Source organism: Diospyros lotus, chromosome 3 (genome assembly GCF_014633365.1).
Source record: "Diospyros lotus cultivar Yz01 chromosome 3, ASM1463336v1, whole genome shotgun sequence".
Classification (NCBI taxonomy): domain Eukaryota; kingdom Viridiplantae; phylum Streptophyta; class Magnoliopsida; order Ericales; family Ebenaceae; genus Diospyros; species Diospyros lotus.
This window is the reverse complement of record NC_068340.1, coordinates 2,231,023-2,250,117: the sequence shown is the minus strand read 5'-3', so window position 1 is coordinate 2,250,117 and position 19,095 is coordinate 2,231,023. Positions and strand designations below refer to the sequence as shown.

The following is a 19,095-nucleotide window of genomic DNA, read 5'->3' as shown; positions in this document are numbered from 1 at the left end:
ATATTAACATGGTATTTATAAAATATATTTAATAAAATAATTATTTTATAAATTTTAATAAAATATTTTTCACCCTATTTTTTATAATAATTTAATTTATATTTTTAATTATTAATCAAAATATACAAATATAATAAAATTAAAAAAGAATATAAAAAAAGAATTTATTTTGAAGTTATAATAAGGGATAAAATTGAAAATAAAATTAAAAAACAAATTTAATGTTGAGTAAATAAATAGTATAACATCACGACACCAAATTTGGTGATTGAAGTTTGTGCCAAAGATCAAATTTGTGTATTCAATGGAGCGCATTTTGACACCACATTTGGTGCTCCATGGGAGAAGCCCTAAATCTCGTGAGCTCTGATGTCTTATATTTTGTTTTGTTTAATATTAATTAATATAAACGTATAACATATTCGTAAGATAAAGGTCATAAGCTGTGTGCGTGGGTCTATAAGTACACAACATATGTATGAGCTTCAGAATGAAGTTCTTTCCATCCATTCCACTTGCTGGCCCCTTAAACCCAATCTCTCAAAAAGCAGCAACAATGTCTGACCACGTCCTTTCTTCTTCTTCTTCTTCGCAGTGCAACCTGGGAATGTTACTGCTCGACGGCATTACCTCCACCACCTACACCAAAGCCCAGAAACAATGGCGAGTCGCTTATATTGCCATCCACTTTACCCTCTCCCTTGCCAGAGACTCTTCTTCTGTGCCTTGCAAGACCAGCCAACACACCAGAGCCTTCAAACGATGGCGCCTCGCTTACACAGTCATATCGATTTCCCAATCCATGCTCTCTCATGTCAGGCAGAAGCTTGTACCCTATCCTCCTCCTGCTGCTGCTGCTGCTCCTCCTCCTGCTGCTACTCCTCCTCCTCCTATATGTACCATTGTTGAAATTGAAGAAACTGTTCAACCTCCTCCCATACTTGAGATTGAAGATGATGTTGATGGGGCTTGTTCTTCGTTCCGCAACATCGACCAAGCAAGACTCGCAGAGATGGTGAAGGAGAAGGACCTGAATGAGCTTTCTAGATTTGGCGGGATCAAGGGTCTCGCCAAGGCTCTTCAGACTGACCCGGAAGACGGGACCGGTGGAGACGACCGCGACGTCAGCCTGAGGCAGAGAACGTTCGGTTCCAACACCTACCACAAGCCGCCCCCGAAAGGGCTCGGCTTCTTCGTGGTGGAGGCTTTCAAGGACACCATAATTCTCATCCTACTTGGCTGCGCTGCCCTTTCTCTTGGCTTTGGCATCAAAGAACACGGCGCCGGAGAAGGGTGGTACGAGGGTGGCAGCATAATTGTAGCCGTCTACCTAGTTGTTGGTGTATCTGCGCTTAGTAACTTCAGGCAGGAGAGGCAGTTTGACAAGCTATCGAAGATAAGTAGCAACATTCAGATTGAAGTTGCAAGAGATGGACGGCGGCAAAAGATCTCCATCTTTGATATTGTGGTGGGCGATATCGTGTTTCTGGCAATTGGGGACCAAATTCCGGCTGATGGGCTGTTCCTCAAGGGGCATTCCTTGCAAGTCGATGAATCCAGCATGACGGGAGAGAGCGATCACGTAGAGGTAGATAGCGTTCAGAACCCGTTCTTGCTCTCTGGTTCTAAAGTGGTAGATGGTTATGCTCAGATGCTCGTGACATCTGTTGGGATGAACACCGCCTGGGGCAAGATGATGAGTTCCATAACCCAGGATTCCAATGAACAAACACCATTACAAGCCAGGCTTGACAAACTGACCTCAGCGATTGGGAAGGTAGGCCTCGCTGTAGCTTTCCTTGTTCTAGTAGTTCTGTTAATTCGATATTTCACAGGAAACACGGATGATGAGAATGGAAATAAGGAGTTTACCAGTGGCAGAACAGACATAAATGATGTATTCAATTCTGTTGTAAATATGGTAGCCGCTGCAGTTACTATTGTGGTGGTTGCAATTCCAGAAGGCCTCCCGTTGGCGGTCACGCTCACGCTTGCTTACTCCATGAAGAGAATGATGGCGGATCAGGCGATGGTCAGGAAGCTCCCGGCGTGTGAGACCATGGGCTCGGCCACCGTAATCTGCACAGACAAAACGGGTACATTAACAATGAATCAAATGAAAGTTACCAAGTTTTGTCTGGGCAAAGAAGAGCTAGTAGAAGACTATTCTGGATTAATTTCCCCTGAGGTCCTTGAACTGTTCCACCAAGGAGTTGGCTTGAACACCACTGGTAGCATATATAAACCAGTTTCAGGGTCTATGCCTGATTTTTCTGGTAGTCCAACGGAAAAGGCAATTCTCTCTTGGGCTGTCCTGGAGCTGGGAATGGACATGGAAAAACTGAGGCGAAGCTGTAGCATTCTCCACGTTGAAACCTTTAATTCTGAGAAGAAACGAAGCGGAGTCTCAATAAGGAAGACGGCTGATGGCAGTATTCATGTGCACTGGAAAGGTGCTGCTGAGATGGTGCTGGCAATGTGTTCAAATTACTGCCAGAGCACCGGCACAATCAAGTCAATAGATGAAGAAAGGACGCAATTTGAGACGATAATCCAAGGAATGGCTGCGAGCAGCCTCCGATGCATTGCTTTTGCTCATAAGCAAGTTTCGGAGGAAGATATGCAAAACATTGGAGATGGAAAAGCCTACACAAAGCTAATAGAAGACGATCTGACATTGCTAGGGATAGTTGGACTGAAAGATCCATGTAGACCAGGGGTGAAAAATGCAATTGAGGTTTGCAGGTCCGCAGGAGTTCGCATTAAAATGATAACGGGAGACAATGTATTCACAGCAAAAGCTATAGCCGCAGAATGTGGAATTCTTGAGCCTAATCAGCAGGTTAACAGTGAAGAGGTGGTGGAAGGTGTTCAGTTTCGAAACTACACCGCTGAAGAGAGAATGAGGAAGGTCGATCAGATCCGCGTCATGGCAAGATCGTCTCCGTTCGACAAGCTTTTGATGGTTCAATGCTTGAAACAGAAGGGTCATGTGGTTGCAGTCACCGGAGATGGTACAAATGATGCACCTGCACTCAAAGAAGCCGATGTGGGACTTGCCATGGGAATCCAGGGCACCGAGGTGGCCAAAGAGAGCTCAGATATTGTCATATTGGACGATGATTTTGCCTCTGTTGCCACCGTTTTGAGGTGGGGACGTTGTGTTTATAACAATATCCAAAAGTTTATCCAATTTCAACTTACCGTAAATGTTGCAGCTCTTGTGATCAATTTTATTGCAGCAGTTTCTTCCGGTGACGTTCCCCTAACAGCGGTTCAATTGTTGTGGGTAAATCTCATCATGGATACCTTGGGTGCTCTGGCCCTAGCTACCGAGCGGCCAACAGATGAGCTGATGCACCGCAAGCCTGTGGGTAGGACTGAACCCCTCATAACAAACATTATGTGGAGAAACCTTATAGCACAAGCACTGTTCCAGATAGCCATACTTTTGACCTTACAGTTCAGGGGCAAGTCAATCTTCAATGTGAGTGAGGCAGTAAAGAACACTCTTATCTTCAATACTTTTGTCCTTTGCCAAGTTTTCAATGAATTTAATTCAAGGAACCTGGAGAACTGGAACGTATTCACAGGTCTTCATAAGAACCAACTATTTATTGGAATTGTTGGAATAACTATTGCTCTTCAGATTGTGATGGTAGAGTTCCTGAAGAAATTTGCAGACACAGAAAGATTGGATTGGTGGCAATGGCTGATTTGCACTGCTATTGCTGCTGCATCGTGGCCAATAAGTTGGGTTGTGAAACTAATACCTGTCCCAGAGGAACCATTTTTCACCTATATCAGAGGTTTGGGATCCAAAATGACGAGGAGTGCCCAAGCACACCTAACATAAGCCCGTATCAGAGACTTGAATTACACGAGCCACTGGAGAAATCATGTTGAAAAAATGATGAATACACAGGCCATCCAGAAAACAACGTTTCGACACCTGCATGGAGAGATAAAACCCTAAGAATGGCAGGAAAAATTTGCATTTCCTAATTGGTACCTGCATGCAGAGATAAGAAGTAATCTACTTTGCCCGAAAGAGGGGTTTATCAAAGGGGGTCAAAAAGACCAAACTGCCCTCATCCAAGTTGTAAATTTACAAAATCTGCCACTGCATGCTGCTCTCTCCTCTCTCCCTTCCCATGGCCGCCGATACAACCGCCACTACCTTTGCCTTGCCGCCTCGCTGACCGCGGCTGCATCCTCCCTCCACCAAGGATGCAACGGCAGTCGGCAAGACGAGGCAACGGCAGCGAGGCGACAAGGCGAAGGCAACAACGATTGCATCGGCGGCCATGAGAAGGGAGAGAGGAGAGAGCAGTGGGCCATGGCAGATTTTGCAAATTTGCAACTTGGGTGAGGGCAGTTTGGTCTTTTTGACCCCCTTGGGTAAGCCCATCAGTGCATCTATTGGGCAAAGTAGCACTGCTCCAGAGAGAAAACCCTGAGCATGGTAGGAAAATTTGCATTACCTAATTGGCAAAACCATTGTTGGCACCTGCATGGACAAAAAAACCCTGAGCACAGCGGGGGGAAATTTGCATTTCCTAATTGGAAAGCCACTGTTGGTTTGGGCTTCGGCACCATCGCAAAGTTCTTCTAGTATATAGTGGATTGGGCATCACAGGTTCAAGATGTGAAAATAGTCTCCTGATCCAGTAGCATGTTGCTATTCCTCTGATCACTGGCTGCAGAGAGGACTATAAGATTCTTATGGACCAAGTTATAATTTAAATAAACTCCCGTTGTATAGGCCGAAAATTTTATAGCTGCGACATCTTATTTTGTTGAGTCTGCCACGACTTAGGACCTTAAATAGTATTTTCATTCTGGCTAGTTTTCTTGTTTATAGCCCTCAAAGGAGGAGGGGTTTAGGGCATGTGCACACTATTGTATCAGCTAATATTAGAAGGTAGAGAGTTTTCAAATTACTAATAGCCCTCAAAGGAGGAGGGGTATGGGAGTGTTCTTACTAATACCATTTTGTTGGTCGCATGATAGACATGCTGGATAGCTGTCAAATCTCTTCACACGAGTCAGATAGTGTTCATCAAAATCCTTTGCCTTAAATGTGGTTGAGGTGGAGGATTTGATCTAGTCTTAAACACGCCCATACCCATTCATTTTACTTTCTTCTGCACTGTGAACATGAAGCAAGAACAAGAGAGAAGGCTGGGAGGCTACGTGGTTTACCCTCCATAGTATACCATTCATTCATATACTTCTATCTGCGATCATGACAGAAATAGATTCTCAGTTTGATATTCATCAGTTTTAACCTATTTGCACTATCATATTGATGAAACATAATAAGACAAATGTGTTACTGACAATGATTTCTTGTTCTTTATCCTTTCTTTATAGAAATATTCTTGATTAAATGTTTACTGGCAAGTTGTGCGAGCAAAAATAGGTGTCAAAATTTTGAAGGAGTTGCCAAAATTTTGCATCTAGTTATCCTCGAGTTTTTTCTTTCCCCAGCATTTCATGTTCCTATATTTATACATATTTTTTTATTTTTAACCAATACTTTACCCATGAATAACTTTATTTGTAGATTGGATAACCTTCTTAAAACTTGTGCTTTAAAAGGTTCCGAGCCTAGATAAAGGAGCGAGGTTACAATATACAGCTGTCAACTAGTTTAAAACCCTCAGATCAACATCGTGAATAGTAGCCAAGTGAGAAAAAAGAGGCAGAACAAGACCAAATAAATAATGGTAAAAGATATGGCCACGAATAAAGAGCTAAAGGACTAGAATTCACATAACTAACCTCACCTAATGAGATTAGGCCTGTGATTGTTATTGTAGTTGTACTTCACCCATGAACACTCAACTTCATGGAGTCCAGTAGAACATCATAACTTAATAAAAAAACAACTTAGGCAAAGTTGTTCTTTCTTCTACAACAATAACCCAAACAAATGTCCTCCATTGCAAATAATGCAAAAGCAATGTTGTGTCAATGTATGTATTTTATTGCTAAACAATGGTAATTGTAACCATATCCTTGTCTTCTCTACCCTCCCTTCTCCCACACTAAAAAAAAAAAAGATTAAAAAAACAAGAACAACTACAACCACAACAAAGTGGAATAGGCTGAGATACATGAAAGGATAAAAGTCAAACATCTGCAACCGGTGACTACTAGGATGAAGCAGGAGAGAATCAATCGAGTAAACAAAGATCTTGCATGAAAAGAATGAAATTATCTATAAAAAGTCTGAACTTAAAATGAGGAGAATAACATAAGCAGCCATGATATGAATCGAGCTAATTTGCAATGATCGCATATTGTACCATTCCTATTCTTACTTATCTAACAAAATTACAAAAAGAAAGGATTGCTTTGATAAGCAGACAAACATGGAGTTGTCAAAAGACTTAGTTGAGTATCCAGTCTCACCATTTACAGATATGAAGAAGTGCAGAAACATTTTCAACAATTTAATTTCTGCATGTGGATGCTTAATAACAATTGTAAGCCTGAGACTCTGTAAAATATACCAACACATTATTGTTTTTTTCTATCTCTAACATATGAAGTACGAAGATGAAGCTAAGAAGATGCCTGAGACTGCTAGATAGAATAATATAAGCAGAAGCCAGCAAAGATTGTTTATAACAAACCAGAATGATAAAAAGTTGTAAGCCATTAAACAAGTCTGTGGTTTACTTGCAGATTCTAACTTGTAATGCCCGGTTCTTGTCCATAAATATAATAGGAATCTTAGAACTGATAGACAGTTGTGAACAGTTATGGCTTCCAGTTCCATCCACGTGCAAACTCCCCCAAGATCATGTCAGATCCAAGAATCTGACAAGGGAAACTCTCACCAAGACTATGAGAATTCAGAAGAATGGGGGGGGGGGGGGGGGGGATTAAGGAAGAATGTAGAGAGAATTAGAGAGTAGAGAGCGAGAAGGATCGAAAGAGAGAAAGAAGAGAAGGTTTAGGCAGGACAAGAGATCTCAATTATGGTATTAGATGATCTCAATTGGGTGTGGTCAGTTGTATATATACCGATCCAACACTCCATGTGGCACTAACTGCTTGCCAAGCACAACCGCTCTAAGCTATCTTTTTAGGTACAAGTAATAGGAGTTGTAACCACCCTACTTACTGCTAGTTCATATACAATGTTCCCCCCCCCCCCCCCCCCCCCCCAAATTTCTTGTCCTCAAGAAATATTGAGAAGGTCCGAGAGGCATTCCCAAGTGTTGTTGTCCGAGTGGAGGTGAGCCCACTTGACTAGGACTTGGGTTATTGGAGTGTCACGCTATGATCTTGACCTTAGGAAACAGATTTCAATTTCTTAAATTTTTGTTCCTTTTATTACTGTTATTTCTATTTACTGCTATAATTCCCATTCTATTAGAGGTTGTTAGCCTAAGGAATCCACGTGCAAGTGGATTTAGACGGCAGAGACGGTTACAACCGCCTAGCTGTAAGGAATCTTCCTTGGTAGGCTATATGAATTGTTCCCTACCAATTTCCTTGAATTTTCAATGAAGAATATCAGCACATTTTTATCCCCTCTCTCTCTCTCTCCCATCCTTCCCTCTGTTCATTACTCTATTTCTTTAGGAACATCTTCCCATTCATACCGAATAGGAAGAGGGACGACTGTCAGGCTTAGGCCATGACAAATTGATATCAAAGTAGGGATTCTCAGCGGCAATTGTTGAACCCATGGCAAAGGGTACTCGCATGAAAGCCTTGAGTTGCAGCTGCAACAGTTCGACTCAGCTATGGCTGATACCCAGAATCGGATTGAACAATTGGGGTTAGGAGCTACTTAGAGTCATGAAGCGATTGTGGCAATGGATCGCAAGGTAGAGAGTTCCATAGAAGATCTAGAGTGAAGATTAGAGGGTTCCATAGCAAGGTACTGTAATGTTTGCTCACCAAAACAGGATAAGTTTATTTCCTGACTTTTCTCCTAGGGAGAGAACAAAGTCAATCTTACAAGGGAATAGAAAAAATAAGGGACAAGGCACCTCGAAGATTGAGATTAACCCAGAAGAGGAATTGGAAGGATTACTAGACCGAGGAAGGAATGGTCCAGTTAATCCCCACCACCAGGGGTTTCTCATGCCTCGGATGGAAACTCCCACATTCGAGGGAGTTAATCCCCGCTGGTGGCTGAGAAAATGTGAAAGAATGTTTGATTGGTATAACATTCCCGAAGGGAAGAGGATATCATTGGCGTTAGCCTACTTCAATTGATGCCTAGTATCAGGGGTGTTTAAGGCTGAATTGCACTTGAGGGGAGTTCTTGGAGAAATTGTGTGAAAGATTTGGAGAAAGGAGCATGGTGGATATCATAGAAGAGTTTAATAAACTCAAACAGATCGGGAGTGTAGAGTCCTATTAGATGCGTTTTGAGGAGTTGCATGTCACAACTCAAGGGTAGTTAGAAGGGTATTATTATAATAAGGTTGTAGTAGTTAGTAGGAGGTATTTTGTGAGTTGTTAGGAGCACATGGGTGCTATTTTTCAGATTTCATTTACTTTTGAATAGCCCTATAAATAGGCTCTAATATGTAGAGAAATGCATGTTGATGAATGAAGTAGATTCTTATCTCTCTAATTCTCTCTCCCTCTCGTTTCCTCTCTAATCTCTCCCTCTCTCTTTCTCTTGATTTCTCTCTCCTTCCTTTAATTCTATAATCCAATTTCTCTCCCTAATTCCAATCACAGCCCTAGATAACCTTAGGAATGTGACAAATGGTATCAGAGTCGTTCGTTCCTCAGCGATTCTCTCTGTCTAAGTAATTCCGACAACTCTGGTCATGATTCAGAAGTTCGTAGCAGTTAGCCAGGCGATTTCCAGTGCTTAGGAAGCCACAACGGAGGTGATCAAGTGCCAACACAGGACCGATTGAGTCATAGCAAGCAAAGGTCGTTCCTCCGTTGTTAGTCGAAATAGCACATGCAGCGTTCTGATCTGAGTTCAAACGAAACCAAGACGATTCCAAATTTCAGGTGAATTCAGACAAATCAAGGTCGGTGATTGGGTACAAAGTGGACGCAGGCCTGGGCGAATTGAAGCGGAGTGATCAACTTCATGAGGTGACTAGAGTCAATCAATTTTTGGAGACTCTTTCAGAACATTGATTCTGTAGATCTAGGCAATTTTAGCAAGCGATATCAAGGGATTGATTCAGATCTATCGCCCAGCAGTTAATTTCGATTTGAATTTGAAGTCAATTCAGAGTGGCATAGTGGGTTTTGGGATCAGAAACGGATCTTGAAGGCGGAGTTAGGAGTTGATTCCGACTGTGAATTCTGGTAAATTGTGTTCGAAACTCGGAAGGCAATTGCGACGGTGACTACGAACATATGTGATCATGTGCAGTTGATTGAGGCGAGCTTAGTACTGTTGAATTTGGATTTTGAGGAAGGCAACGATAGGAAACAATCTCTTGTGTGATTATGGAACATCAGCGAATTGCTAATCATAAGTGATCCTAGCAAAATGGATCTACTAGGTTCTCTGGAAGCTGAAGGAGGCGAGTTCCAGGGTATTTCTGACTAGAATCCAGCATATTTTATTGGATGCATCGAAATCGATCAACAAAGGAGGTGGATCCAGAGCAGCCAATTGCGAATTGGGAAGCAAATTCGTAGGCGATTGCTATCTAGGCAATCCGAAGTGATTTGTCAAGAGCAACCAACCCTAGGTTGCTGGCCGGTATGGTGAGTTTTGGCAGCAAGCAAGGCCAAGCTATTCAGGCAATCCAGGGAGAAAACTCAGATCAAAGGTGTTGAGATTCAGATCTGGGTGCGCTGCTCTGGCCGCCACTTCAGTGAGTGGGTGAGACTGGGGTGATCCTTGAATCACTTTGATTTCGACAAATTTGCTGCATGTGGTTCAAGCGAGAAGGCAGGTGCGGTCAGGAGCGAAAATTCAGATCTAACCTTTTGTGAATCTATGGTTGCTAAAGTTAAGTACCGGAATAAGTTTCCAAAGTGGTCATTGGAAGCTGATCAAGAGGTTGTTGTAGTGTTGAATTTTTAAGGAATTGAACCGAGGAGATGACCGAAGGACTAATTGGTGCAACAAAGGAAATTAGGGACCTCCATAGGCAACTAGACGGTTTTTTTATCCTGTATTCACATAAATTTCAGACTGCTAATCGAACTTTGTTGACCTCAATTCCAAGTGTCGATTTGCCACTCTTGCTCCATTGGCTATTCTAGTGTTTGACAGGGATAGGCCAAAATGGTGGATCCGACAATGTGAACGGGTGTTCTACCAACATCAAGTAGCTGAAAAGGAGAAGGTAAAAATGATTGCAGCTAATCTGAGTGGAATTCTATATGTTTGGTTCCAGAATTGGAGCTGGGGAAGAGTGAAATTGAGCTGGCCGCAGTTTGTAATTGACTTGTGTAACTGATTTGGAGAAAGGACCAAAACCTATATTATTAATGGAGCTTCTAAGGCTGTTAATCTGGAGATGCAAGAAGCTGATGAGGAAGAAAAAGAAGCGGAAAACGGGATTAAAGAATTGGGGGATGGCAGTCCAACGGTTGGCAGCATCTCAAGCACCCCCACTGGTACTGAGAATCCATATGCTAAAACCCTCAAAATATGACAATATTAGAGGAGGTAACTGTTGAGGATGAAGCTGAGATGTTCGTTAGCAATCCGGGAGCCAAAGATCTTGGAATGAAAACGACCACAACAGCCTTAGATTGTGGAGATCTTAAATCTATTTCTCTTGAAAAAATAGGAATGGAAAGAGTGACTGAATTGCCTACTATAGATCAGGTAACTCCAACTGAGAAATCAGTCAATTGGGAGAAAACTTGTGCCTTAATCAAAGTGGATAACCAATGGAGGGCAATTCAAGATTGGTTAGAGGTTAAAGGAGGATGCTTGCATGAAATTGATTACATTAAAACCTTCCAACAGTATTTTTCTGATTTGGAGCAATGGAGGACATAGAAGGATAAAGCAAAACAAGATGAAAAGAAGAAAGGGAAGGGATTCTTTGTTGAAGGGACCGAGACCTTTGTTGTTTTGCTTATTCATGTTTCCATTGGTGTGGCAGCAAGACATAATGTTATTGCTGCTAAGGAAAAAGAAAAGAGAAAGCAAAAGAAAAGGGAAAAACAAGATAAGAAGAAGGAAAAGCGAAGAAGAAACCAATGGGTGAAGATGGGCATTGGATGAAACAATGGCTTAGTTGTAATAAGTTTCTTGGGGACAATAAACCTTTCAAAGGGAGGAAAATGTCACAACTCAAGAGTAGTTAGAAGGGTATTATTGTAATAAGGTTGTAGTAGTTAGTAGGAGGTATTTTGTGAGTTGTTAGGAGCACACGGGTACTATTTTCCAGATTTCATTTACTGTTGAATAATAGCCCTATAAATAGGCCATAATATGTAGAGAAATGCATGTTGATGAATGAAGTGGATTCTTATCTCCCTAATTCTCTCTCCCTCTCGTTTCCTCTCTAATCTCTCCCTCTCTCTCTCTCTCTTTTGATTTCTCTCTCCCTCCTTTAATTCTATCATCCAGTTTCTCTCCCTAATTCCAATCACAACCCTAGGTAACCCTAGCAATGTGACACTACAGTCACTGATGATCCAGCATAACCCCCATCTATCAAAAACCTATTTCGTGTCTAGTTATTTGAGTGAACTCAATGATGAGCTTAGACCCATGGTGAAGGTGTTGAGACCTCAGACTGTAGAACAAGTCGCAGAAAGTGCTCGTCTACAAGAGTTGGTGGTGGAGGCTCTATTAAAAAAGCAGAGACAGCAAACAAAGGGAATGGTTGCAGGAGCTTCTAACTTGGGGGGAAAGGGATATATTAAAGAACCAACGAAGGTGAACAGTGGGAGTAAGAATGGGATGGGCTCGAGTTCAGTACCTTTTGGGGAGCAATTAAGGGAACAAAGGAGGTTAGCTGGCCTTTGCTTTCGTTGTGGGGACAAATACCACCCCGGTCATCAATGCAAAAGGCATATTCTCTTGTTAGAAGGGAATAAAGAGAAGGAACTAAGGGAGACAAAGGAGGTGGACTGTGAGAATGTAGAGGAGGAAGATAATGGGGAAATATCCATTCACGCTTTGAAGGGAGTAGCCAACAACAAGATTATTAAGGTGGAGGGGCAAGCAAGGGGGCAACCTCATGATTCTAATAGATAGTGGGAGTACTCACAGCTTTCTTGATGAAAGCATGGCCAGAAGGTTGAAGTGTCCACTCACGGGGACACCTCCCTTGAGTGTGATAGTGGTCAATGGCCAAATGGTGTTGAGCAAGTCAGCCTGTAATGGTTTTTGCTGGGAGATGCAAGGGGAGGAATTCGAGGCAAACTTGAGGTTATTACAATTGGGAGGTTGTGACGTGGTTCTTGGGGTGGATTGGATGAAAGGAGTTAGCCTCATTAGTTTTGACTTCAACAAAATGGAAGTCTCGTTTGAGAAGGAAAAGAGGAAGTTGACCCTAATCGAAGGAAGAGAAGCAAGGGCCTGCAAAATGATAATGGGCAAGAGGTTGAAGAAGGTGTTCAAAAGCAGGTGGGATCATTTGACCCAGCTATTCTCCATTGTAGCAATGGAAGAAGGCCTGGACAATAAGGAGGACCAAGGAGAAATTCACTTCAATGTTAGCACACCTGAGAACATGCTTGACCAGGTACATGATTCAGTTCTCCTTGATAAATTATTGATTGAATTTGAGGATCTATTCATGGACCCTAAAACCCTTCCTCCTACCCGAAAATTTAACCATGCCATTAACCTCAAACCCAATTCAGAACCCATTAATATACGGTCCTACCTTTATCCACTAGTTCAAAAGTCTATGATAGAAAAAATGATTAGAGAAATGATGCAACAGTCCTTCATTAAACCTAGCCAGAGCCCGTTTGTGTCCCCTGTCCTACTAGTCAAAAAAAAAGATGGATCATGACGATTTTGTATGGATTATCGCCAACTGAACGCCATGACCATCAAGGACAAGTTCCCTATACCATTGGCGGAAGACCTTTTGGATGAACTTCAACAAGCCCAATTCTTCTCCAAACTAGACCTATGCTCAGGATATCATTAAATAAGGATGAGACCCGATGACACCCATAAAACAGCCTTTAGAACACACCACGGCCATTTTGAATTTTTGGTGATGCCGTTTGGACTCACCAATGCTCCGGCCACTTTTCAATCCCTTATGAACCGAATATTTAAGCCTTATCTAAGGAAGTTTATACTAGTGTTCTTTGACGATATCCTCATTTATAGTTCCTCCTTTGATCAACATTTGAACCACTTGAGAACCACATTTGAAGTCCTCAAGTCCAATCAACTTTTTATTAAAAGAACTAAGTGTGCCTTCAGTCAAAGTCAAGTGAAATACTTGGGACATCTGATTTTAAAAGAAGGGCTTAGTACTGACCCTAAGAAGGTGGAAGCCATGGTTGCTTGGCCAAAACCAAAAACAGTCAAGGAGTTGAGAGGGTTCTTCGGATTGATAGGTTATTACCGCCGGTTTGTTAAGAATTATGGGATTATTAGCAAACTGTTGACTAAGCTTTTGAAGAATGAGGGATTTTATTGGGGGCCAAAGGTAGAAATAGCTTTTGAAAGGCTGAAAGAAGCGGTAAGTGGGGTACCTATTCTTGGACTACCAGATTTCAACAAGCCCTTCGTCTTAGAAACCGATGCCTATGCAACAGGAGTTGGAGTGGTGTTGATGTAGGAGGGTAGGCCATTGGCTTTCCTCAGCCAAGCCCTAGGTCCTAGACATATGGGGCTTAGCATTTATGAAAAGGAGTTCTTGATTGTGTTAATAGCTATGAAAAAATGGAGACATTATTTGGAGGGGGTAGATTTATCATCAAGACAAATCATGAGAGTTTAAAATTTCTTTTTGCAATAGAAATTGCACGCCCAACTTCAAAAGAAAGGGATGTCCAAGCTAATGGGATTAGATTACAGTATTCAATACAAAACGGGGAAAGAGAATGTGGTTGTGGATGCCCTCTCTAGGTGCCATGAGGAAGGAAGATTGAACACCATTACAACCTTAGTTCCTGAGTGGTGCCAAGAGATCATAGCCAACTATGAAGGGAATGAGATGGTAAAGGCCTTGTTGGAAAGGGTGGTCGTTAACAAAGAGAAGATAGATGAATATTCCCTAGTGGGAGGTATGCCAAGATACCAAGGCTAATGGTAGGAAACAATGGTGAACTCAAGAGAAAGATATACAATCCCTGCATGAGTCTGCAATAGGAGGACACTTAGGGGTGCAGAATACCTACCTCAGAGTGAAGTAGTTGTTCTTTTGGCCCAGACTCAAAACAGAAGTGAAGGAATTTGTAGCAGCTTGTGACACCTGCAAGCGATGCCAGAGTGAAATTGTGGCTTACCCAAGCCTTTTGCAGCCATTGCCCATTCCAGACCAAGCATGGGAAAGCTTATCTATGGATTTTATTGAGGGGCTACCAAGGTCAAAAGGCAAGGACAACATCTTGGTGGTAGTCGATAGGCTGACCAAATTAGCACATTTTATAGGACTCACACACCCCTTTACAGCCTAAGATGTGGCTAGAATTTTTCTAGATCAAGTGGTGAAAATGCATGGGGTTCCTAAGACCATAATATCATACTGAGATAAGATTTTTACCAGTCTTTTTATGGTAGGAGCTCATGAGAGCATTGAGAACAAGGTTGAACACGTCAACAGCCTACCATCCGCAAACAAATGGCCAGACATAAAAGGTTAATCAAAGCATAGAAACGTACTTAAGGTGTGTGAGTTTCCTACATCCTAAGAGTTGGCACAAGTGGTTATCCTTGGCCCAATGGTGGTACAATTCCAACCACCACACATCCCTTAAGATGTCCCCATTCGAGGCCCTATTTGGGTACAAATCGCCTATTTTACCAGCAGTGGGAAATTATTCAACAGTGGCCACCGTGAAGGAATATATGCAGCAGAGAATGAGGGTTTTGCAGCAGCTAAAAAGAGAGTTAGCTTCAACCCAGAACAGGATGAAGCAATTTTCAAAGCACAGGAGGAGTGAGAGGAACTTTGCTGTGGGAGAAGAGGTGTATTTGCGGCTAAGGTACCCTCATTTGGAGTCTATATCTCAAGGGCATGTGTCTAAGCTTAGTCCTAAATATTATGGGCCCTTTCTCATAATTGCTAAGATTGGGCAGGTGGCCTATCAACTGCAACTTCCAGAGGATTCTCACATCCACCCGGTATTCCATGTTTCCCTTTTGAAGAGATTGGTAGGAACACAAGGGGCAAGCCCTTTCCTTACCTACACTGCCTAAGGAGATCCATAAAACTCTAGAACCGGAGGCTATAGTGGACAGAAGGATCATATACAAGCAGGGAGCACCCCTTATTTAGGTTGAAGTCAAGTGGCAAGATGGAGCAGTTGAGGATAGCACTTGGGAATACCTTCCTAATTTACTCAAACAGTTTCCCAGATTGGCCAATCTTCTCGGCATTTCTTGAGGATAAGAAATTTTGAACAAGGGGGGAGATGTCACGCTATGATCTTAACCTTAGGAAACATATTTCAATTTCTTAAATTTTTGTTTCTTTTATTACTGTGATTTCCTTATTGTTATTTCTATTTACTGTTGTAATTCCCATTCTGCTAGACGTTGTTAGCCTAGGGAATCCACGTGCATATGGATTTAGCTGACAGAGACGGTTACAATCGCCTAGCTGTAAGGAATCTTCCTTGGCAGGCTGTATGAATTGTTCCCTACCAATTTCCTTGAATTTTGAATGAAGAATATCGGCACATTTTATCCTTTCTCACTCGATCTTACTTTCTCTCTCTCTCTCTCTCTTATCTCTCTTTCTCTCCTTCATCCTTCCCTCTGTTCATTACTCTGTTTCTTTAGAAACATCTTCCCATTCATACCGAATAGGAAGAGGGATGACTGTCAGGCTTAGGCCATGACATAGAGCTCCTTGTTTATAGATGATCAGCTTGTCAATTATGGTTGTTGGTTCCATAGGAACGTTGGATGAAGATGGTAGTGAGGATAGAGAAGAACTCACTGGACTTGACCCCGCCGATTTCTTTAGTAGTGAGATGTGGAACACCAGATAAATCTTGGAGTCCTCTAGTAACCGCAATTGATAGACAACATTCCCGATTCTGGCAGTGATGGGATAAAGGCCATAGAATTTGGGGCTCAACTTAGAAACTGGTTATCCCTGCAGTAATACCTTAAGGTGTCCATGCTTGAGCTTTAAGTACACATGATCCCCAATAGCAAACTCCCGTTTGCTCCTCTTGTTTGCAAATTGTTTCATGCGATTCTTGGAGGTGGCTAACTCCTTCCTTAACAATTGTAAGACCTACTGCCTTTGTTACAAATAGGCATTCACTACTGCCACTGTAGTCGAGTCTTTGATAGCTAGAAGCAGGGTTGGTTTATACCCATATAGAGCCTCAAAAGGAGAGATTTTGATGAAGCTATGATGGCTTGAATTGTACCACCACTAAGACAAGGCCAGCCATTTGTGCCACCCTTTAGGCTATAGGAAACAGATGTAATGTAGGTAGGTCTCCAAACATTGGTTTACTCTCTCTGTTTGGCTAATAGATTCAGGATGGTAAGGAGTCGACATAAGTAATTTGATTCCTAGGGCTCTCATCAACTCCTTCCATAGTAGGCTTGTGAAGATTTTCTCTCTTTCCAACACAATCAATTGAGGGGTCCCATTCAACTTAACCACTTGGTCTAGGAAGAGACCACCCTTCATGAACCTATGGTTTCCTTAGGGTTTCAGCAAAGAATTAGGGCCAATTTTAGGAAGAAATTGGGCATACTTAGAGAAAATGGGGAAAAACAGAAGGAGAATTAGAGAGAATCAGAAGGAAGAAAGAGAGGAAGGGAAGATAAGGGAGAGAAAAGATAGATCCGAGAGTTTGGAGGGAGACAATGAGAAGATTCAATTGATATATTTCTCCCTTGTCCTCCCATTTTGTTCCCAATGGGTTTGCAATTTCATCCTCTTCACCTTCCAATAAAAGTAGTTGCCTCTTGCATTGGTGTCTGGGTGAGTATTTGTCTCCACATTGGAAACACAACCCTGCTTACTTTCTCTGCTCTATAAGCCTTCCCCCCTTGTGCTTGCATCTGGTTGGTAGCGAGTAGGGTGAGAATTCCCTTAGAACCCTGACCACCCTTTCCAAACTCCTTATTGAGCCCTTTGCTTACCACCTACCAATTGTTAGTACCCATTCCCCTCATCTGCATTCTCTACTTCCTCATTAAGGCCTCCACTGGTAACTCTTGTAACCAAGCACTTTTTGCCACTTGTATAATTGTCCTCAGTTGTAACATCTTCATAGTCGGCCTCATTTCATCACTTAAGCTGCTCATGAAACTCGAAACAAAGTATTCCTCTATCAAGTGATGGTTATGGATTATCATCAACAAGGTACTCCTCAAACTTGAGCTGGTAAAGATTGGACCAACCCTTTCTGTTTAAGCTTGTTGAATTCGACCAACTCTTCCTATTTAAGCTTGTTGAATTCTTCAACCTCATCCCTCATACTTTTGTTCCTAAACCTTTCACACAAGCCTTTTGCAAATTCCATCCACTGGCAGCCCTCCTGGATCCACCCTTGGAACCAAGCGTCTCCCATGTCATTGAGGTAGGCAGAGGCCAACATGACCTTCTCCTGATCAGGAACGTTATATATAGAGAACATCTGCTCACAACGTCTCACCCACCATCTCGGATTCTCCCCATCAAACAATGGTATCTCCATCTTCAGTATAGGGAAATTGGGTTGATTACGCGCAGTCTAGTTGCCTTGCCTCCTATCTATAGTGTTTTCACTTATAGTCTCTAGATCAACCTCCATTTTTTATGATCCCACCGATCGATTGTCGCCCCTTGCCCAAGGAGGATCAGATCAAACCTCTCTCTTAAAGTAAATTCATGGGAGAGCCTTACCTAGTGTTGGCTAGTAAAGATCCTCATAAATTGTTGCATCTAATCCCTTCATCGCATACTCTACTCGCACAATTGATCACACATCTGATCTTGCAGCAGGTTGCTCTGCTCATGGCTTCTCCTCCCACCACCATTCTATAGCATCGTTAATCCTCCTCTCCACCACTAATTCCATCGATGACTCCCCAATGACCCCATCCTAATCTACATATCCTCCACCACCGCCGTAACTTGTTGTAATTGAGAGTCCATCTGCTTCATCCTCCTTCCGTCAGCCATTGAGAGGAAGTCATAAGAGAACACCATCCAAAAACGTACCAAAATGTCAGATCCAAGAATCTGACTAGGGAAACTCTCACCAAGACGATGAGAATTCAGAAGAGGGGGGGGGGGGGAATTAAGGAAGAAGGTATGGAGGATTAGAGAAAGAGAAGGATCGAGAGAGAGAAAGAAGAGAGGGTTTAGGCGGGAAAAGAGATCTCAATTGGGTGTGATCAATTGTATGTACACTGATCCAACACTCCAAGTGGCGCTAACTGCTTGCCAAGTACAACCGCCCTAATATCTTTTTAGGTACGGGTAATAGGAGCTGTAGCCGCCCTACTTACTAGTTACTGCTAGCTCATATACAATGTTACATGAATTACCCTTATTGCCCCACGGTACATGACAGATCACTTGGATCTGCAATGAAATCATAAATAAGAAATTGTATTCAGAGAGCGTAATTAATTAAGCCCTAGGCCAATTCTTCAAATTGAAGAAGATTCCCCATGCTAGGTTTAAACCCTAGATTCTCAGAAGAAAAAAGAGAAAGTATAAAGAAGATGAATACCTCGCAAGGGACCTGTTCTCGGCGCATCCTCCGACCATTCCTGATGATTGGCGGCCAATTCCTGGCTTCGCATTGCTTTTCCACTTCTTAATTCCACCACGAAAACTGATACCAGCCGCCGTCATGCCTTGGACGACGACGAGGGCTCACGGCCGTCGGGACCCCCCGGAATTTCGGTGGGATCCGCTGGAATCGTCATGGTCTCGCCGCCGCCAGTTCCCCTCGCGAGAGCCAGCTACCAGACCCCAGCCAGATGATGCCGGATCCAGTCCTCATTCCGGAGGCGGG

General features: G+C 42.5%; 1 protein-coding gene across 1 annotated transcript; it reads left to right on the top strand.

Moving 5' to 3' along the window:
• The first annotated feature begins 302 nt into the window (after positions 1 to 302).
• LOC127797162 (calcium-transporting ATPase 12, plasma membrane-type-like) lies at positions 303 to 5,362 on the top strand. The gene has a single exon (XM_052329772.1). It carries the CDS (start codon positions 479 to 481, stop codon positions 3,854 to 3,856), a length of 3,378 nt encoding a protein of 1,125 aa, XP_052185732.1. The 5' UTR covers positions 303 to 478; the 3' UTR covers positions 3,857 to 5,362.
• Positions 5,363 to 19,095: the final 13,733 nt, after the last annotated feature.